We start from the raw sequence: 22,521 nt of genomic DNA, 5'->3' as shown, positions 1-22,521 counted from the left end.
GGGATTTGTAGTTGCACCACAGCTGGAGTTTGCATACTCCTGTATCCCTATTGGAAAGATTTCTCACTCTGCTGTCCAAGTGACACAACAGGAAGTGCAGAAACATTTTCCTCACAGGGATACAAATCAAAATAGAAACCAGAGATTCAACTCCTTTCCCACTCCATCCAAAAGTTCTATTTTGTGTATTTAAACCCTCACAAAAAAATAAATATCTATATTGGTTTGCATACATGTTTTCAGTTTCCTTCATCCGTATCTCCAAAGAAACCGTACAATTCAGCCCCTGACAATTACTGTATAAGAGTGACAACGTTGCCTTTCTATACCCTACCTGCATTTGAGAGCCTGCTCCAGTCCCAGTACTGCTTACCTCCTCTATAAGTGACTTTAGAAGAAACATGCACCTGAGTAAGTGAAGTAAGATAACTGCTGCTCTGCGCCCAACACACTGATTTTAAAAGCAGAAAAAAGGAATTTACAGCTGAACTCTGGGATAACTAAATATTGTCAACGTACTAGAGAAATGTCTATCCTTCCTTCAATCTGGGTGTGCTTTGTATATTTTTCCCAGATCTGTGCAGTGATCCAACCTAAAACCTTGCCTCTGTGCAGGAGCTCCCTGTATTAGGACTGGTCACTGCTGCTCTCTCCCTTTGTGCAGGGTGACTAGTCTTGTCTCCGCCCCCTCCCGTAGTTTTCTGCAGGCAGCCTGTAGTGGGTGGGTCCATTGGGCCCCTCCCACAGCTCTACTCACTTCACAGGCTATGTAAAAGACAATAATGACATTGCTGCTATTTTAACAACGTAAAGCTGGGCTTCCAAAGGCATTTGGTGCACACAAAGTGGATTTAAAACCTTTGTGGCTATTGAGGAATATATTTATATGAAATATTTTATGCCCAGCTTTTTTTTTGCAGCTCGGCTTCCCTGATCGTCCTGTCCAGTACAAGATCACAAGGGACAGAGCAGTCTCCAGCAGCTCTCCATCTACTAGACTGGAGAAGGGAGTAGGGAGGAGCAGGGATCTGGGAAGTGGCTTGCTTTGCTGTGCCGGTGCGTTTGTGGAGACACACTCAGAACACTAGCACACACAAGGTTGGCTCCATAGGACCCTGCAAGGGAAAGGAGCCACCCTAAAACAGCATATCATGGCCAGTGTTCAGGGGACCAGCTGATTTTCTACAGGAAGCTAAAACTTTTTGCTTCACTTTAATATCACTTTCACTTTAGTGCTGATTTTTTTTATGATCAGTTAAGTGATTTTTTTATGAGTTAGCCCCATTATGTTAAAAGAAGCCAGAATCTTACCAGAAGCTTTAGAACACACTGATGACGAGGAAGAATCATTTGACCGAGACCTCTGCCTTTTAGTGGGGCTCTGCTTCTCTGAATTAGACCCTGGTTCAGAGAAAAGAACAGAAAACCTATTAGACATTGCTGCAGCCAAACACAAAGTCATTATCCCCTTGACCTGTAGAGCAGAGAGCAATTACATATCCAGTGCTTTCAAGATGTCATCTTTCCATAATCGCCAATTATCGCCAATCCTAACACAACAGTTGATAGACTTAATTTCAGAACTCATAATGGATGTCGTCTCTGTAGAAAATTGAGCATTACATAAGCAAAGTCGTTAGGAGATTGGGACATTGTTGAATTAATTGAACCTGTGATGTTCCATGGAATTCAAGAGAGAACAAGTACGTGTGGGTCTTAAAAGCGTGAACCTGGAAGAAAGTGACTGCTTCTTAATGACTGCTACTATGCCAAGATCTGCCACTTTTAAGAAAAGAGGTTTTAAATCTACGAAGGGCAATATTAATTAATAATTGTTTCTCTTCATAGGAAAATCTCCTCTTCGTAGGGGCAAGCAGTGGACATACTTCCTCCTTGACCCCCAGCATTCATTATTTCCTATTATGTTCATCCTCTGAAAGGTTGAAAATGTATCCAAGGATTTCTTTATAAAAGAGGAGATTTATTTAATAATTATTATATAATGTAATCGATTTTAGGTTATAACCACCATAAGTATCTGATGAGGGCTATCCCTATTATGAGGCAGTCTGAGCTGGTTGCTTCAGGCAGCACCTCATTGGGTCACATGGGGTGTGCAGGCTGCTGCCTTTCCAGCCAGAGCATCCCAGGTTGCTAAGAGCTCTTAGCAACCTTTGATGCTCTGTCTGGCGTCCCTCCCAGCTCACTGACTTCACTGGTTGCCAGGAGCTGACCATAGGTACCTTGCACCACCAGCACCCCCCCCTTTACCACCACCAGCCCACCCCCCCACACCCGTAACATGCACCACCAGCAAATGACCACCACCCCACTGTATCTGAATATAACCTCTTTTTATTTTCTAAACAAAAGAAGGAAGATGGAAGAGCAGCACTAGAAGCCAATCAGGTATGCTGATGCTAGTAAAAGGAAAAGAGAGCAGATGGATGACCTTATCATCAGTCTGCTGCTACTGCATCGTCGTTCAATCATCGGTCTCTCTGCAGAGGTCCGATATACTCTCTGCTTACTGGAGAGCCCTAGCTGTGACTCATCAGAAGGCGTGTCAGACCTCTACAGAGAGACCACTGTTCAAAACATAGAGCAAGGGTACTTCATTACACCATGCTAGCAGGGGACACTGTGTTCTAATGGTTCTGCGTGAAGCATGCATAAGGCTTGTGACAAGATTGGAGCAGTGGGCACTGCATCAGGCCTTATTTTTTTGGGGATCTGTACAAGCTAAATATGCTGCTATGTTAATTCCATCTGGTTAAAGAACGACTTACCATCAGTTATCATTTCTTCATCTTCGATGTCTGTGCTGCTTAGCTTCTCTGGGTCACTGTCCATCATCATTTCCCTTCCAAGCCCTTGGTCCTGAGACATTACAATGTCTATAAAACACGAAGCAAATCCTAACTCTTGTTCCACTCTTGTTCTTTCCCATGTGCTGAACTGGACTAGACGGAGATCACAGTACCTCATTGATCTGCACAAAATATTGAATATAAAAATGTTACAAATAAGGACCATCTACAGCCTGACCAAATCCTTTCCCATGCTATTCATTTTATCTACATTTGACCCTTTTGTGGTTCTAAAATTAGTTTTACCAAAAGAGGGGATATTCATACCTCGGCAGAGATTCTCCAAGAGGTTCCATGCCACTGCATATCAGAATACAGGACAGACCCTCCAGTTCCAGATATGTCTGAGGCTGCCAGTCTTCATCCTCAATCTTCTGCCAGACCTATCAAATGATTAAAAATAAAATGTAGAAACAAAAAATGTACACATGGGGAAAACACGGGCAGCAGTGTAGTGTAAGCAGAGGAGTGAACTGCTGCTCTTTCACTGTCCAATCACAGGCTGGGGCAGGAAGGTGACCGAACTTCATAGCTTAACTGCAGTAGAGAAATGTCAGAACTCCAGGCTAGCGCTGCTGAGTTGTGTAAATCTCAGTTCTGGATAGACAGAAATACAAATCCTTTGGCAAATAAAACAGCTCCCATCTATTTAGCTGTAAAGTAGATGTAGACCCAACCTGTAAAAACTTGCATAACATTTATGTCATTCTTTTCTTTTTTAAATCTACAAATTTAATTCAAATAATACACGTTATCCTACCATGAAGGTCCTTGTTTAGGCACTTCCTGTTATGACAACGCTCTGTCAATGCCTCCTAACTGCACTGCTGTGTTGTCAACCTGTTACAAGTGCTTCCATTGAAGGCTATAAGTGACCATGCCGATGCGACTGTCACCATCAGGAAATCTGCACAATGTAGAACGGTAGTGGCAGCAAAAAGCCTGCAGGAGATCATCAACATGGAGATAAAAGGTGACTTCCAGCTATAAAGATTTATATAAACTTACATTGGTTCAGCTTGGCACAATGTAAGTATACGTGATTTATCCGTGGAAGGGCCATGGGCTCCATGGGGACAATGCTTTACAGCGATCTTTCAGGTCCTGCTACAGCTGAGCAACCCCAGAAAACAAAGCAAATTGCTCCCTCGGCACACCCATTCAGCAAACACTTACAGGGTTATTCACTAAGGAGCCCGAAGGATCTAGCTTCATAGCTTCACAATATCCCATACAGCAGCCGAAGGCTGGCGAACGGCTCAGCCGAGCCGAGCACATATGCTCGGCTCGGATAAGTCGCAGTCACAGCTGAAGCGGGGAGAAAGGTTGGCCAAAGCAGAGCGTTTTCCCCGCAAATGACAACAATGACAGACCAGCGTCCTCAGGTTATTTAGGACACTGGGGTGTCATTAAATGACAGCAACTGGGCGGAGCGGTTTCGCCCAGTTGTTTTGATTTTCCGGGACCTGCAGGAAGACTCTGACAGGTGTAAACAGTTGGGCAGAGCTAGTGGTGATGTCACCGCTAGCTCCGCCGAATTGTTTATATTTTGCCTGAATCTGTCAGATTCTTCATTCTGCGGCAGGAGTTTGTCACGTGCGGTTGGGTCAAGGGGCGTCAGGTTTTTTTTTATTTCGACAAGTCGCCATCGTTGTGGACAACGCTGGATGTCTTGAATGACCCCTGGATTACATAATTGGATCCATTTTTTTGGGGGGAAGGGGGTTACTAATAAAAGGAATTGTCAAAATTAACTAATAAAGGATTTTTTTCAAACGTCTGGTTTCTATTTATATTTTTATAAAGATGTCCAGATGGTGGATCGGCTGAGTCGAACGGCTTCTTCAATTCGACTTCACTGCAAGGCTTGATAATATTTTTCCCTGGAGTTCTGCTTTGAATACATGGAGTTCTGTCTTAGATACATTTTGACTGAAGTCAGCCAATGTAGGGTTGATTTTAGCTGATGTACGGCTGAAATCAGCTGTACGGGGCCAAAGTGAATAGCTGAACGGCCTTTGGCAGGCGAGAGAATAAACCCCTTGGTGTTTTTATGAATGATTACTAGGCGTTCTCTAAGTGGACGAGGGACAAGCTGAACAAATGTAAGTATATATAAATCTTTCTAGCTGGAGTTCGGTTTTAAAGAATAAAAAAGGTGTTTTCTAAAAGAAACAAGAACGGCAAATGTTAATGATGCAAACTGAGTCATCGAGTTTGGGTTTACATCTGCTTTAAGTAAAAGGAAACACAGTTTGCGTCAAAGCCAAAACCCACTTACGTGTTTCACGCTGTGCTTATTCACACTTCCTATCTAAAGTATGAATGTGTACGTACAGTGTGAAACATTTTAGAGTGTCATGTCTTTGGAACATGCTGTGTTACCTTTTTTTAAAACCCATTCCTGGCATGTAGAGCTTCGAAGTGTGGCTGTTTCGTCTTATAAGTGCTATACTATGGAGTGAAGCAAGCTCAGGAGCCACATGCATCATCTGTGGGTAAAAACACAGCTAGCTCCCACTGTAGTGGCTTTATCCGAGAACTTTTTCGATACGGTCCATTGTAAGAAAATCAGGCAGCCCCTTTTTAAACCCCCTTATTTATTTATGCCTTCACTACTTACAGTAAATCATTCTGCAGTTTCACCTCTTTCTGATAAAAACAATTTCTTTGACTGATGGTAGAATTTCCATCTGTAACTGATAGTAGTTTGTGCTTAAAGAAGAATTTTTTTCCTACGCCCGCCCTGCAAGGGTTAAGTGCTTGTTTTGGTCTAGGAAGGAAAATAACAAAGTTATACTCACCTGATCCTCGGAGCCAGCTTGCTGTTAGAAAGGCCCTTGGAGTCTCTCTCCCCCTCCGCCGCAGCAGTCTCAAGGTGGCCATACACTTTACAACCCTCGCAAGACTTTTGTCTTGCGAGGGTTGTAAAGTACTTAAAAAAAGTACGATCTGCCCATCTTGGACAGGCAGATCGTACTTGCGATCATCGCAAGCCCGCCCCCCTGAGGGGCGGGCTTACGATGACTGCAATGAGGGGCGGGCTTACGATGACTGCAATGAGGGGCGGGCTTACAATGACTGCAAACGGGCTGTGTGCACGTACGCACACCGGCCCGTTCGGCAGTTGTCGAACCAGCAGGCCACTAACTCGCCGAGAATTGTACGATTCCGGCGGGTTTTCTAGCCTGCTGGTTCGACGGAAGACGTGCGACCGTACAGTAGAACCGGTCACACGCCTTCCATACACTGCACGATTCTCGTACGATCGCGGGATTTCCGCGATTCTCGTACGAGAGTCGTGCAGTGTATGGGCACCTTAAGGTCCCCGAGTCATCATGTTCTATACACAGTGTATGAGACACAGAGGGACATACCAAAGCGAAGGAGAAGAAAGTCTGGTGGGAGTGCTCTCATAGCTGGCCATTTCCAAGGTTCAGGTGAGCTTTGTTATTTTCTTCCCTAGACTGAAACAATGACTTAACCCTTGCAGTGCAGACTGTGCAGAAGTAGCCCCACTGCAAGGCTTGATCATATTTTTCCCTAGAGTTCTGCTTTGAATCATTTTGTCTTGGACACATTTAGACACAACAGCTAAGTCGATCTTTTCAAGACTGAACCTAGCCAGTTTTTATACCCTTTTTATTATGTGATATTTTATATCCCTCTTGTTGATTTAGGTGCCCACCTCTTAACCCTCTCCAAAACCCTAATGTCCTTTTTATAGAGTCTCTCCCAAAACATACCCTGTATTCTAGATGAGGACTTACTTCATTTTTCATGCAGAGAAAATACTATACAGCATCCCTTTACTTTATCTCACTTTTTACTCACCCCCCAAATTGCATTTGCCTTTCCAGATGGCACCTAGCATTGGGTGTTGCAGTGTATCTAAAGCCCAAAATTTTGTTTTGGATCAAGTCTGGAATCGTTCAAATCCCCGTCTGGTTTGTCTGTATCCCATTGGTGAGATTTCTCAGAGACACAACACAAAGTTAGAGGAAATCTTTACAAAGTGAGAGAAAATCCCATCTTAGTTAAGTGTCACATGAAAGAGTATCCTCAGTGGAAGATTTCTCTTCCTGCTCTGGAGAAAAAATTTAACATTTTGGATTCCCCAGCGCCTTCTGCCCCAGTCACAATAGTCACCAGTAGGGATAAGCTCAGGTTTTGACCATACCCGGTCTAAACCTAAGCTCATCCAAACTCGACAGGAGCTCCTCCTGGACATGGAAAGAAGCTCCTTCCATGCCACCCAATTGGAATTCTCCGTGCGCTGCTTGACGTAAGCAAAGGAGAGGGATGCAGTGATGTCATTTACCTTATAACTACATGCCTATCTTTGGTAAATGATATTTACCTAAAATGGCTATGTGGCCAATGAAAGGTAAATGATGTCAGCACAAGCATCCCACTGCCTTTGCGGTTGTGGGGCGGGGAATGCTCGGCCTGCTACTGATTGGCCGGAAGTGCCCACAGAGAAGCTCAGGTTGAGACCAGGTTTGGTCCAAATCTGAGCTCATTTCTAGTCATCAGGACAGGGAGGGAGAATACCCGGGGATACAGACAATACTGGAGATACGGACTGCAATTAAAACTTACAGGGGTACTTACGGTTATTATTAACTACAATTCCCAGTTGTGTGCCTATATTGTAGCATTAATTTTTTTTTCAGTTTTAGAAATAGCATGTTTTACATTTAGATCCTGCTGGTTTCCTTTTTTTACACCATAGTCCAAGGAAGCAAGTTTTATAAAAAGGGTCTCTGCACAGTCTGTTTATAATTATTTTGAAAAATCCCTAAAAAGGAATGAAAGTAGAATGAAGACGGAATGAACCTGCCATCTATGTTTGCAAACAGTTTAAAAACTACTTTAAAAACATTTTAGATTAATCTGTATGTCCTTTCAGTCTTCATCCATGTTTGTATGCCAAAAAAAGAGAAGTGTTCATGTATCCTAAACATGAAGACTGCTTTGGTGGATAACCACGCTCAGGAACTGTATTTCAAGTGGAGATCTGTGGCCCGGGGCCTATGATAGTTTAATTCATTACTAGATAAGGGTACAATAGATACCTTTAGCTGGTCTACAAAGTGCTTTCCTATAGTGAACGATGAATTGGCTTTTCCCAGAATAACCTCAAATCCATACTGTAGACCAAGGCGTTCTCTAACATGACAGAGGCGTTCATAGGCCAAGGTGGCCAGTGGAATGCAAGGGATCCGTAAGAGAACCATCAGCCCATGTCCGTTGGCGCACTGCTTGGGAGAATTTAGGAGGTTCTGAACGATCTCCAGGGTTTCCACCGAGGTGTAATTCTTCATCTGAGAGAAACCGCACACAGCCATCATGGCCGACGAGTAATGCTGGATGAGAAGAAATGTCCGTATCACGGCACTGTGGAGCTTGGGAAACCTACCATAAATGATTTCACATTAGATAACGAAATCAACCACAAAACCTTGGGATAAGGAAAAGATGATGACACCATTTAAAGAATCATAATCATAATTATTGGTGCAGAGTAATCTGCACCTAAACCAGCAGGTGCAATCCTACTTTACAGTCTACAACCTTTTTATCCCTCTGCTAAGAGCCAGCACTGCTGGGTTCCTCCAACAAACTCTTGCGGCTCCTGCTGTTCCCATTTGTGTAGCTGTCAGTGGGGCAGAGCTGCAGTAAGGGGATGATAAGCCTTCATGATTCTCTCATGACTAGCGTACTTTAAACAAGAACATCTAAATTTCACATTATACATCAAACTGGCAGTGCTTTCTACTTTCCATGTATATCATCGACAGGATGTTAAAAAAAATCTACATTATTTTAATGAGTGTTGTCATCTGCAAATGTTCAGTGGATCATCTGGGCATTAATGAAAACTAACAGGGTTTTTCACAAAAGGGTGAAGAGTTTGGAGAAGGCAGGAGAAGTGAACAATCTAGGACAACATAGCTGAACTGGAAACATTCTCCAATTCAGCTCACTTTCCAGTTCAGTTATGTTGTCCTAGATTGTTCACTTCTCCTGCCTTCTCCAAAATCTTCACCCTTTTGTGAATAACCCTGTAAGTATAACTCCATATACATTACTGAAGAATTCATCTATGGAGATACAATCTAGAGCAGCCTTTCTCAACCAAGGTGCTGTGGCACACTGGGGTGCATTCAGGCTTCCTCAGGGTGCCTTAAAAATGTCACACAGCGTCATGCCTGTGTTTTTGCATGGGATCACCCCTTAAAATACATACCGGACACATCCGGACACCTATTTTGGATAAGGGTCTGTTATGGATTTTGTAGGGGCCACATGTTCTTTTTTACATTTACGGTTTTTACATTTTCGATTGGTGTTTCCACTTTCGCAGCCAAATTGGGATAACACCTATTTTATGTTTGAGACACGTTCCCATTCACATAGCATAGGCTAAACAAAAAATTATTAAAAAATGCTTCTTGCAGTTTAAATTGCTTTTACATGGGTTAGGGTTTTGAGGGTTCAAATTTCTTCTTGTTTCTATGCCTTTGAAATGTTAGGAGAGGCTGTGAGAGGTGAGAGGTTTGAACTGGCTAGCCCATTGCATGTTAAGGAAGCTTATCAGATAAACACAATCCTCAAATTTCAGTCCCAAGCCTTTTCATTGGGACAGACCACTGTAAAGGGGCTAAGAAAAACCTGGATTCAGCCATCTTACCTCCTGTAACAAAACATCTAAAAGGTAATAAATATTTTTTTTTTATAATTTTTCAATATGCTGTATGAACAGAGACACATAACGAGCATATACAGGGGTTTTCTCAAATTTGACTGCAAAAGTGGAACTACACTTTAAGATTTTGCAAACTTTTAAAGGCCGATGTTAAAAAAAAAGGCTGAGAAACACTGACCTAGAGGCACACAGTGGACTCTTGCTTGACATATTGTCAAAAATACAAGAACATGCTTATGTACAAGCAGCAAACATGGCTTCTACTAATAAATTACTCTCATTTCACTTCAGAAAATATTTCACAGGGTTCTTAATGATGAAAATTTCTCAATGCATTGCTTTTACAGTAACCAATCAGTTAAGTATCGTTAAGGAAAATATACAAATGTACAATTTAGGTTTTCGTCATTTTCTTTTAGGTCAATGTGAAAATACAGAGTATTTCTGTTAATGGGACAGATATCTAAGCTATAATTTCAGAGGAAAGTGTCTGACCTTTTTCCTAATGCCATCACAATGCCTTCAAAGGAGCTGTCATGACGCAGAAGGGGAAGACTGTGCCCTGACAGCGTAGATTCGATGTACTGTGATAGGCCAAAGTATTTCCTTTTTTCATGGTAGAGATCCATTCCCTGCAGGAACACATAGCGAAACATTCATCTCAGCACTTCATGATTGATGTGACATGTACATAGTATATATCAAGACAAACGCATGGTCATTCTCAGTAGCGTTCTACAATTACAAACACATCTATGCTACAGTATATTCCAGTCTAGTCATAACATTTTCTATAGTCTCTAATAAGGATGCACTGATACCAGTTTTTCAGGTGTCGAGTACAAGCACCGATATTTTGCTTTCGGTGCTTGCCAATACTGATTACTGATACCGGTGCTTCTGCTGGCATGGAGCCGGCTTCCCGAGCAATCAGGAAGCAGGCGGCGGGTAATGACATGCCGTCTGGCTTCCTGATTCCCCGGGAAGCCAATTCCATGTTGTTTGGCTGGCTCGATTGTGATTGGCTGGGAAACCGGCTTACCAGCCAATCAGCATCGAGCCGGGTTACTGGCCAATCAGGAAGCCGGGTGGGGAGTATTGACCAGTCTCCTGGCTTCACAACTGGCCAGGAAGCCAGCTTCCCCGCCAATCAGCAAGGAGCTGGCTGTTTTGCTGGCTCGATGCTGATTGGCGGGGAAGCCGGCTCCATGTTCCCCTACTGCATTGCCGGTCAGAGTAAGATGTCCTCTGACCGGAAATTCCGGTATCGGGGGAAGGTATCGGAGCATTTGGGTGAGTACTTGCCCAAATACTCGGTATCGACACCGATACCGATACTAGCATTGGTATCAGTGCATCCCTTGTCTCTAATGGTTTTGATCTCTAAATGTAACATATTAACAATATTATAGGACCGCAAAGTTGCTATTATGCAAATTAAAGTATAACGATACCCAAAACTTTTTGTAATTGTGGGTAAAGATATACCCTATAGCAGGGGATGGTAAAACCCCTGTCAAGTTTTTTTGCCATCTCTGTCCCACGGAGAGATTTCCCTTCACTTCCCATAGACACAAATTGGGAAGAAATTATATCAAAGTGAGAGAAATCCCCTCTTAGGGCCCATTGACACCGGTCCGCTTTACTATTACCACAACACAATAGTGTGAATGGGCCCTTAGACATTTGTCAATGGAAAAAGTGTCCCCATTTGGAAGATTTCTTCCTCTATTTCTGTTACAGTGACAACTCAAAATGTTGGATTTCCTCTCACTTTAAAGTCCTTATAGAGAAAGTGAGTCTCCCTAACTGGAGCACAGACAGCATAAAAAAACCTGACATAGGGTTGTCAAGCTGGCCATACACTAGTAGAATTTTATTTGAAAAAAAATCATATTGCGGAACGTTGGTTCGGTTTTCTTATAGTTAATGGTCGTTTTGAATGTAGTGAAGGGAAAAAAAATCGAAGGAACGGGATGGAATGAACGAAAGTCTAACAGTAAATGTGGTTTTTGTTCAGGAAACTCCACAGAATTCCAAATCGAATGTTAAAATCAAACGAGATTTCCAACAACATTCGTCAACTCTTTGATAGCATGATAGCATTATCAAGTGTTCTGATGATATTGTTGTATGAAAATTCGTACAAGAATCTACCGTTGTATGGCCAGCTTATGTACGGATAGAAAACGCTGGATCCGGGATGTGTCTTCATCAACACCGGTGCTGCTGTTTGTACCCGCATGGGGGTAAGCTTCCGAACATGGGAGTTTTTGTGTTCAGAAGCGTACACCTGTGTACGAGCAAACGCCCTTAGGTTGTGTATGTGACCACTCCACTACTTCATCACCAGGACTGAAACATGAAACACAAGAAAGCTCCTTTTAGTTCATGGATCCCTTTTTTTAGTTTCCGATTCATACCTGTGCAGCTTTGACATAGTGAGGATTTCTGTAAATCTTCCACATGTGGTTGACTGTTGCTATAGGTGACCCATAAATTGTCATTTAAAAGCCGAATTCCGGGCAGATATAACAGACACAAATCTCTGTGCTCCTTATTACATCAATAAATATATACATTTTTAAATGGGAGCAATGTAAGTACCTGATTTTAACTTGGCATCAGCTCCTTTTGGTCTATACAGCAGCACTTTGACTAGGAGAGGGAGGGACCGGACTGGGAGCCATTCCGTTGTGCTGTATAAGCTTCCTCTAATTCCTTTACGGCTGAACTCAGAGTAGGAGAAGGAGAAGCAGCACAAGGAGCCACTCAATTGTGCTTCAGTGCTGCTGCTTCCCCTTCACTTTCTAGTCACAGGCAGCAGGAGGGGCAAGACCTGTAAGTGTCATGTATCTACAGCCATGAAAAATCAGGTCTCCTGTCCTGCCAGGCAGGGTTTTGCTGTGTGGTAGAGCTGTGTATATCTCCTCTAGCAAGTAAAACAACTATTGGGCAGCACAGTGGCGTAGTGGTTAGCGCTTCTGCCTTGCAGCACTGGGGGTCACTGGTTAAATCCCAGCCAGGTCACTATCTGCAAGGAGCTTGCATGTTGTCCTTGTGCTTGCGTGGGTTTCCTCCGGGTACTCCGGTTTCCTCCCACACTCCAAAAGACATGCTGTAAGGTAAATTGGCTCCTGTCTAAATCGGCCCTCGGATATATGCATGGGATATGGGGGCCTTAGATTATAAGCTCCATGAGGGCAGGGACTGGTGTGAATGTACGCTATGTAAAAGCGCTGTGTAAAGTGTCAGCGCTATATAAATACCTGTAATAAATAAATAAAATATTGTTTCTGTATTTAGTGGTTTGCCTATAGATCAGCTTTGACATGTGTTGTGTTTGTGTGCCTTTACTTCACTATTCTTGTTTTGCATCTAATTACAGTAACCTTCACTTAATCACTATTTCCATACAAACTGGCCACATATTGTAACGTAGTCGCTACTGTCATAGCAGCCCATGTTTAGGGAGGGGGAACCCAGACGAGGCTCCAGGGATAAGGAGCAGTAGGCACCTCTGTAGTTAAATTATTCCCCATTCACATTTCAATCAGTGTGGACCCTCAGAAGCGCATTAAGATTTTTGCAATGGGACCCCGTGATTTCGAGTTACTCCTATGAACAAAATACTAGAGTAGAGTAATGTCAGGAAACAAAAAGACGTTCTGTAGAATAAAACCAGTCCCCACACCTCTAACAGTCATACATATGTGGAAAGAGTTACATCATCATAGTGGTCAGTAGTGGGGTATGCAAAGCCAGAGGATGCCGCAGAGTAACTCCAAGTAATCTTTAAGCATAGAAGGCATAACAACAAATTATTCTGGGTGTCTGGTGTAGCATATAAGATGATTGACATATTAATCACCCTCCTGGCTTCACAAAGTAAAATAAAATAACGAATAAGTTATATTTAAAGATCTGAAAAGCTCTGAAGACAATAGAATAGTTCCCATATTGCTTGTAACCATCAAATATCCCCACCCCACATCAACACAGAAATGTTGAAAGAAGACACCCCAGTTCTTTGTTACACAATACCTACATGGCTGTGAGAGGACGGCCAATGGATCTCGTTGTATGGGCTGATACGGGTTTTCTGGGTCTGCAGAGAGTATGGGCAGGAGGTTACGTGGAGAATCAGAATGTTCGGGGAATCTTTGACTTCCCTGCAGTTCAGTAGCCGGTCCACCAGCCCGATGGAGGACTCATTCTGAGGATATGGACTGTATAGAGAGCTGCATAGGAACAGACATGAAGGGGTTACAGTGAGATGTGTTGAGCATTGATTGGGAGGGTGCGTAGACACACATTCACTGCAGATGAATCTAATGTGAGGGACAGGCTGCACGGCGTTACCCACTAATGTATATATCTTATTGTGACAAGGAACGTGACTATCACCATGGATGTCCATTTAGCGGAGACAGGTCAGACAGTGAAGTGGTTTCTGACTAAGTGAACACACTTGCGATTGTCCGTGTCATTGTTCCTGACCATCAATGCAAAGGTTTCATTATGCACAATTAGAGGAAAAAACATGTCTATAGGATTGCTTATTTTTACCCTCCTATTTTATCTATCTAATACATTGCCATGACTGTGCGGTATGTCACAAAGACTTTGAGTACATAACTGGTGACTCGGCTAGTAAAGTGTATTAGGAGGTGTATATCAGGAAGGAAGTACCCTGTACTGAATCTGTGCCCATACAGGGACTAGAACGATGAATGCATTGGTTGATCGGACAACTACGTGGCAAATGAAGTTTCAATTTCTAATGATTTTTATTGGGTGTAACAACATAACATGCACAATTGAGAAGAACAAACACCATAAAATAATAACACCAAACACAGTGAGGGGTAGGGTAGGAAGCCAAGGGGGAATGGGAGAGGGTGGAGAGGTTACGGAGGTGTAGCCATATCCTATGGGGGGAAACAGTTACCTCTAATGTCTAATTACCTTCAGAATTGTAGGAATGGAAAATTAAGTTTAATGTTGGGAGTCAAAAAACCTTATTGCATCTAAATGAAGTAAAATTGAGTAAATCAAATAATGGAGAAGGATCTGGTGTCCTGGTAGATAACAGACTTCCAGGGCGAGATATTTTATTGTATTAAAAGAGGCACAGACTGAAAAGAGAGAGAAATAATCTGCCCCTGTACAACACATTAGTGAGACCTCAACTAGAATATGTAGTTACATTTTGAGCACCACTTCACAACAAGGATGTTGCAGAAGAGGAGAGAGTGCAGAGAAGGGCACCTAAACTAATGTTTGATATCAAGGACCTCAGCTATGAGGAAAGATTAGTTAATTAATAGTGTAGCGCTAAAGGCTTTATAGTGTATAATGTGTCTTGTTTATATATATATATATAGTGTCTTCTTTTTTGGGTTCAGAAGCGCAGGTTTTCTTGTTTTATATGAGGAAAGATTAGCTGAACTGAATTAATTCTCCATTGAGAAGAGATGAATAATGTAGAATATGAGTGTTGGTTATATGTTTAGATGAAGCACTGAGATCTTGAGGAATGCTGAATTAAGTTTTACTTGCTTAGAAGAATATTACATCTGAATACAGCATTGTGAGGAAAACATATAGATAGAAAAAAACAGCTTCCTGTGTAACATAGATCAGCATGCACATAGAGAGTAACATTTCATTACAGCACCATCTACAGCTCAAAAGACAAATTATAGAAGTAATATCAAGTCATGTAAGAATATGCTGTTGCATTTCCAACAACGAGTACCATGTATAAATACATAAACTGGCCCTTATATTAAACTTGGTGCAAAGTTAAGGGGCACTCTTATACAGAAGGGCTACTTTGCAGCTGATAAAATCGTGAACAGACTTCCACAGGAGCTAGTTCTAGCCAAATCGGTGGATTATTAAAAACAAATCTATCAAAAAAATTACACTATACAGGTGAAACTCGGAAAATTAGAATATCGTGCAAAAGTTAATTTATTTCACTAATGCAACTTAGCAGTCTACCAGGAGATTTTGGAGCACTTCATGCTTTCTTCCACAGACGAGCTCTATGGGGATGCTGACTTCATTTTCCAGCAGGACTTGGCACCTGCCCACACTGCCAAAAATGTTCTGAGATTGTGGATCTGGGTTTTCATGAGCTGTAAGCCATAATCATCACAATTATGACAAATCACGGCTTGAACTATCTTGCTTTGCATGTAATGAGTCTATCTCATATATTAGTTTCACCTTTTAAGTTGCATTAGTGAAATAAATTAACTTTTGCACGATATTCTAATTATTCGAGTTTCACCTGTATGTACTGCGGATCATGATTTAACCCATTCATGTTAGCAGGGCAGAATTGTGAGCTCCTCCCACAAGCTGAGCACCGAGATGCGATGAAGCGATCCTGCCCAGCGCCGACTACGAGAGGCACCGCATGAGGCTACGGGGATCAGCGTGAAACTGTGAGTAAGGGAAGCTGGGATGGGGCTGGCTGTAAATCTATTGCTATAGTGTACTGGACGTGTGTAATGTATATGTAGTACATATATACAGCACACACCTCCACTACACTCCAGCAATAGAGTTACAATTCTCTGCTGCTAACATGAATAGGTTAAATCATGATCCATAGTACAGAACATGTTGTTGTACTATGGATCATTTAAAGTCACCTGTCCCTTTAAGAAAAAGTATCGGTAATTGGTATCGGCAAGTACATGAGGGGAAGTACTTGTACTTGTACTTGGGCCTGAAAAAGTGGCATCGGGACATCCCTAGTTATAACCTTCCCATACACCATCCAAAACTAAAGAAAAAAAAGTTTTGACTTTAGTTCTTTAATGTGATTGATAGACCAGAAAACTTTGATCAGCAAATAATTGATTTTATGGATTGAAACAAAATTAATAGACTGCAAGAATAATTGTAATAGAATAGAATGGTAAATGGAGCCCAGTCAGGCAAATGTCTTTGCGTCTCCTAATATGCAAATGAAGAATACCTGGTGAGATCCCAGTGGGCGTGGTCATGAATCAAGACGTACAGCGTATGCGGATTCTGCATGGCTTTTTGTAGGAAAGCTTTAAATTTAGTAGGAGCCTCTGTATCCAGCTTCATGACGTACTGCTCCAAACAACCCTTAGTGAGCTGCTTCCTCTCGATGCCAATTTCTGTGAGAACCCCTGTAGATGCACAGAAACAAAATGATAGAAATATATTACAGCATCTTCAGCTATGATTGGTCCCGTACATGTAGGGCCCATAAGCATCAGATAAGACAAACCAGGAATACCAAACTCATCATTTGCATTTTGTGCTTTTTTGAGCTGGTCTCAAAAATAAGCATTTTTTTTACATATCAGTTTGACTGTACATGTCTATTGTGAAATATTTGGATTTCACAATTCGATTGGATAAGTGTTATGATCTGGGGTTGCTTCAGTTGGTCAGGTCTAGGTTCAGCAACGTTACGTCCGCTGTCTACCTGAATATACTGAATGACGAAGTTTCTCCATCAATGGGTTTTTTCTTCTCTGATGGCACATTGGGCATATTCCAAGATGACAATGCCGGGATTCATCGGGCTCAAATTGTGAATGAGTGGTTCAGGGAGCATGAGACATCATTGTCACACATGGATTGGCCACCACACAGTCCAGACCTTAACCCCATTGAGAATCTTTTGAATGTGCTGGAGAAGACTTTGCACAGAGGTCTGACTCTCCCATCATCACTACAAGATCTTGGTGAAAAATGAATGCAACTCTGGATGGAAATAAATGTTGTGACATTGCATAAGCTTACCGAAGCGATGCCATGGCGAATGTGTGCCGCAATCAAAGCTGAAGGCGTTCCAACAAAATATTAGATTGTGTGACTTTTTTTTGTCTAGACCGTGAATTAGGTGAATTTATGATTGAGGGGCAGTAGATCTACTGTCTACAGGGAATAAGGTGTTAAGCATCAGCAGATACTTTGTGAATAGCAACAATTTGACATGCCATACAAACCTATTGTGATTATTCAAATGTATAGCCAAAGCCATATTTTTTTTAGTTTTGGATAGAGTAGGTAAGGGTTAAAACCCCTGTCAGTTTGGGTTTTAATGTTTGCTTTACTGTGCTACATACTGGACTTTTTGATTCCTTTATTCCCTTCTCACCATAACTTGTATGAATATATTACGTCATTGGGTCCCAAGCCCTACTACATAGAAGCCATGATGGCCAAAAAGCCTAAATAAGCTGTATGCAGATTGAAATAAATGGCTCTATAATATTAGGTTATATTCGCACTACACACCAGAGGTGTTGGATGTGCATTTGGCTGTTGTGATGTGAATCAAAGACTTGCATGGTTCCCCCTACTGTCCTAAAATCAGGAATAATTCTTGGATTTTTGGGATATGAATGTGATGGAATGAGACATGTGAATACCTTCTGTTTTAGGAAGGCTTTCCTGTGCTACATACTGATTCACTTGGTGGGCTTTTTGATTCCTTTATTCAATTCTCACCATAAGCTGTTATGTTGTGTCGTTGGTTCCCAAGCCCTACTCCATAGAAGCCATAGTTTCTATTCACTGCGCTGATGATGGCCAAAAAGCCTAAAACTTCTGCATTCAGATTGGTTCTATAATATTAGGCTACATTTGCACTACACACCAGATATTTTTGGGATATGTGATGGAATGAGACATGTGAATATCTTCTGTTCTAAGAAGGCTTTTATGTGCTTTTCACTGATTCTGTTGGAGAACATTTTGATTGCTTTAGTCCCTTCTCACCAGAACCGTTATGGTTATACTGCCTCCTTAAAGTGATACTAAACTCAGAAGTTTAAAAATATATTAGCATATTAGTACATCACTCGGCTGTAGATCCTCAAATCCTCTCTGAATTGGTGCTGACACTGTCCTTCCTTCTGGAGGGGATCTACTTTTGTTCCCCATGGTTCCTGTGTGTGTTGTTAAGTAGCCACTGCTCCAAGCTCGCTCCCGTGATGGACTACAATCTCAATACAAATTAGACAACTAAATGTGAGATTGTAGTCCATCACGGGAAGGAACTGATCTGCATACCTCCTTTAGATCCATGCCTCAGACAGAACTAAATCAGCATGATAGTGAGATAGCTACGGTATTCATTTCTAAAGAGGACAGCAATGACATTCCATGTTCTTTCAGCACTTGTTTTAAGAAGTGATAGCACATGAACAATATTTGTTGCCTGTCTTATAACTACAAAATAATGCAAATAATATAAAAACTGATAACTGAATGTGCATGAAAACCTTCAGTAAATTAAAAATATGATTAAGTGATAAAAGTAACAACAATTAAATCCTAAATGCATTATGCGTTTGGGAATAAATGCTTTAATGAATGATCAGGGTGTATTCACACATCTGTGTTTTAAAGTGTTGCACAAAAAAGAAAAAAAAAAAACATGAAAATGCACCTTCCATAGAGATAAATGGACAAACGTGTTAAAAAATGCACGGCACCTCTCAAGCAGAGGAGTGAATGCAGTTATATTGTAAATGTGTAATTGTTGCTTAAAAGTAATTTTTAACAAGCTTGTTTGCTTGCCATGTCATTATATTACTATATTTCCTATGTAAATGCTCCCTCTAGAGGCGATCTTCATATCTGGGAATGTAAGCCATGTTAAAGCGGACTTTTACCTATAAAAATAACTTTCTTTGTCCTGCCTGCTGCCTAGACAACTGCAGTAAAAAATAAATGAAATAAAAACAGTATATACCTATTTTTTTCAGGGCCACTTGCTGACTCCTCGCCTAGGTAAGGGTGATGTAGTCCAGCCCTGCTGCCTCCTGGGATGCCTACGTCTCTCATCCCAAGAATCAGTTTATAAGATCCTGTGCACGCCAAGGGTCTCTACCTGAGACCTGGTAGAGATACCTTGTGGTCTGTGTGGGAAATTGCACTTGCACAGACATGCTGTGGGTCTCTGCCAGGTCCCAAAGTGACCCACAGCATATCTGCACATCCACAGGATCTCGTTTTAAAATGGCGCCAAGGGAGAACTTCACCTGCAAGGAAGACAACATGACTCCATGGGCTAGTAAGTCATTTTTTCCTTCCTAAAGGCACAGTTGTTAGGGATTTAGGGATTCCAGTTATTAGGGATTTAGGGTTTCAGCATGACTAGGTAGGCTAAAGTTCCTTCTTAGAAAGTCCAGCTAATCTATAATAATAACCTTAAGAGTTGGGATTCTTAATGGAAGGAGTTGAAAATCTGTTCCCCTGAGAATTGGTGGTTTGAGGTGAGGTGTCCCCAGAATACTGGATTACCTGCAACTCTTTTACATCTGGGGTTCTCAAAAAACATCAGAATGAAGCACTGGGTATGCCGGATGTATCTCCTATATGTATTTTATTAATACATTTTAATTTTGGCTGGAGGAAAAAAATTATTTAGAATTCTTTTTCAATTATAACAGGCTGGCTATTTCTTACCTGAATTCCACACATGGGAACGTGTTTGCTGATAAGTGACCTCAGATGGAGGGACACAGATCAGAAATTCAACCTTTTCAAATGAGCCCAGGTCCAGGTTCTGGGTGCTGGAATCCGCGATGGAGCAAACATGGGACAACAGCTTCTGTGCCACGGCTAGCTGGGAGGGACGGAGCTGATGCCACTCCAGATTGTAACCTGAAATTGAGAACATTAATTTGCTGTAATACAACACATTGTATAAAATGTAGCGAAAAGCCCAAACTAACCTCCTGTGGACCACAATGCAAAATTATTTTATTTATTATAAGTATTTATATAGTCGCCAACAGTTTACACACACTTTCACATCGGTCCCTGCCCTAAAGGAGCATGGAGGTGGAAGGAAAGCCGCGCAAGCACAGTGAGAACACACTACTTCCTTGCAGATAGTGTCCTGACTGGGATTTGAACCAGAGACCCTCAGTGCTACAAGGCAGAAGTACTAACCACTAAGCCACTTGTAAACCAACAACACCTTGATCTTAGGGCTTATGCACAGGGGTGTACTAAAATATAAAAGCTGATTCTTTCAGCCAGAAGCTGGCAGACACTTCCAGCATGAAATGCATGTGTAAATAAGAGCTTCGTCTAGCTTAAAGGTACATCCAAATTATGCTTTCAGTAGTAAAAGATGAAAGAGACCAGCATCCCTGTACACAGGTGAGAGTTGGGTCCCCCCGTGGCAATGGGTGTAACTGCAGTTGCTTCTACTGCTCCATGTGTCAGTACGCTTTCAAAAATAAAAGGGTTTTGCCCATGCTGGAGATTTTCAGCCACATATTAATTGTTAGATGCACAGGTTTATAGTCCTTACTTGGCCAGAGAAGGAAAGATAAAAAAGAATCCAAAGACTAGACTCTTACCAATAGCCCAACCTTAACTTAAAGTGACATTAAACCCTCAGATTTGTTAACATAAACCAATACTGTAATGTGTGCCTTACTGTAATCCATGGTTGTTTCCCTTCTCTTTGCTGCTCTTCCTTTTAAATCTTCATGTCTTCTCATGCTGGGGGAGAATTTCCCTTTGCAGCTGAGTGCCTCTTCCTGTAGTGCTGGCTCAGGTTGCAAACGTACACACAGACACCATGTAGCCATTCCAGAGACAAGGCAGTCTGCTGCAAAACAGAAGTTCTGCCCAGCATGAGAACAGATTCAGATTTAAAAGGAAGAGCAGCAAAGAGAAGAGAAACTACCATGGATTACAGTAAGGCACACATTACACTATTGTTTTATGTTAAAAAATCTGAGGGTTTAATGTCACTTTAAGGATGGACTATAGGTGGACTAAGGATACCTTACCTTTCCTTCACTTCACTGCCACACCTTTTAGCCAAGGGAAATGCCTGGAGAAGAAGAGCATGCAACTCATTCCATGGGCCAGCAGTGGGTCAAATAGTGCTAATACATGGTGAGTCTACACAGTATAGCCCTGTATAAGCTTTCTGTTCTCTCCCAGCAGCTGAATGGTTCGGCATGGGAGCAAATGGAAGATAAGTTAACGGCGGTAGGGATGTCTGCATTAAAAATAACCTGTTTATTTGCCCTGCATGGACAAAGCACAGGTTCACTTTAAGGGTAAAAAAAAAAGATACAAAGCCATTTCTGTCCTGTTACCATACAGTGAACAAGGAAGATAAGCTTTCCAATATGAACGCCTTTTTGTTATGGAATCTAAAGTTTGTATGACACATACTGTATTTCTGGTGAGAAGGCGTATTCATATGTCCTGTCCATGTATGATTACATGCATACAGCCACGGATATAATCCTACACTGTCATTCTGTCATTCATTTGAACAAGCACAGCGGTCGCATTTGTACAGAGCCATCTGGGATTCCTGCCACCAGACTGCACAGGTTCTTGTTGCACAAATCCCCAGCCACACATAATAGCCCTGTGTACATGTAGACCTACACACCAGCGCATACTTGACAAATATTTGTGGACATAATTATGACCAGGATGATGTTGTTAAATGTCTAAAACCAATTTAATGTTTCTTTAATAGCGTCTGAGCTCCATCTGGTGGTAACACCTAAAAATGCATTGAGAGGTCATTATATTGCTTTCTATATGATATTGCTTGCTATACATACATACATAATGTAAGGCATTGGGTAGCAGGTGTATATTTTCACCTGGTTTTCCCACATACACATGTTGAGGGTATCCAGGGTGTGTGACTGTTGTGGAGTGAACAAACTTTTCGTTTTCTCATAACTTTAATACGTTCTCGGTCCTGGAGCCCAGGGGCTTTATAGAGCTTTAGGTAGAATAAATACTCCATTCCTAGGTCCATTCCTAAGTCCACATCTGACCTGGTAGCCAGACCTCATTATTAGTTTCGGCTGTCCACGGGTCTTTATATATGTGAGCTGACTGATGCTCTGGGCTCTGTGGGAGCCTGCTGCTGGATGA

At 41.8% G+C, this 22,521-nt stretch overlaps 1 protein-coding gene across 1 annotated transcript in view; it reads right to left on the bottom strand.

Annotated features, from left to right (window-relative positions):
* The window catches only part of GREB1 (growth regulation by estrogen in breast cancer 1), a 142,404-nt gene that overhangs the window by 41,899 nt on the left and 77,984 nt on the right, over positions 1–22,521 (bottom strand). The window contains exons 14-21 of the mRNA XM_018558387.1: positions 20,059–20,256; positions 16,580–16,760; positions 13,631–13,823; positions 10,078–10,214; positions 7,949–8,288; positions 3,138–3,253; positions 2,790–2,992; positions 1,312–1,401 (exon numbers count right to left, since the gene is read on the bottom strand). Of these exons, the coding sequence (XP_018413889.1) occupies positions 1,312–1,401; positions 2,790–2,992; positions 3,138–3,253; positions 7,949–8,288; positions 10,078–10,214; positions 13,631–13,823; positions 16,580–16,760; positions 20,059–20,256 (1,458 nt within the window). The remainder of the gene's footprint in view (positions 1–1,311; positions 1,402–2,789; positions 2,993–3,137; positions 3,254–7,948; positions 8,289–10,077; positions 10,215–13,630; positions 13,824–16,579; positions 16,761–20,058; positions 20,257–22,521) is intronic.

Source organism: Nanorana parkeri, unplaced genomic scaffold, assembly GCF_000935625.1.
Source record: "Nanorana parkeri isolate BGI_ZX_2015 unplaced genomic scaffold, ASM93562v1 scaffold336, whole genome shotgun sequence".
Taxonomy (NCBI): Eukaryota; Metazoa; Chordata; class Amphibia; order Anura; family Dicroglossidae; genus Nanorana; species Nanorana parkeri.
The sequence above is the reverse complement of the archived record's forward strand: the minus strand, read 5'-3'. Positions and strand labels throughout refer to the sequence as shown.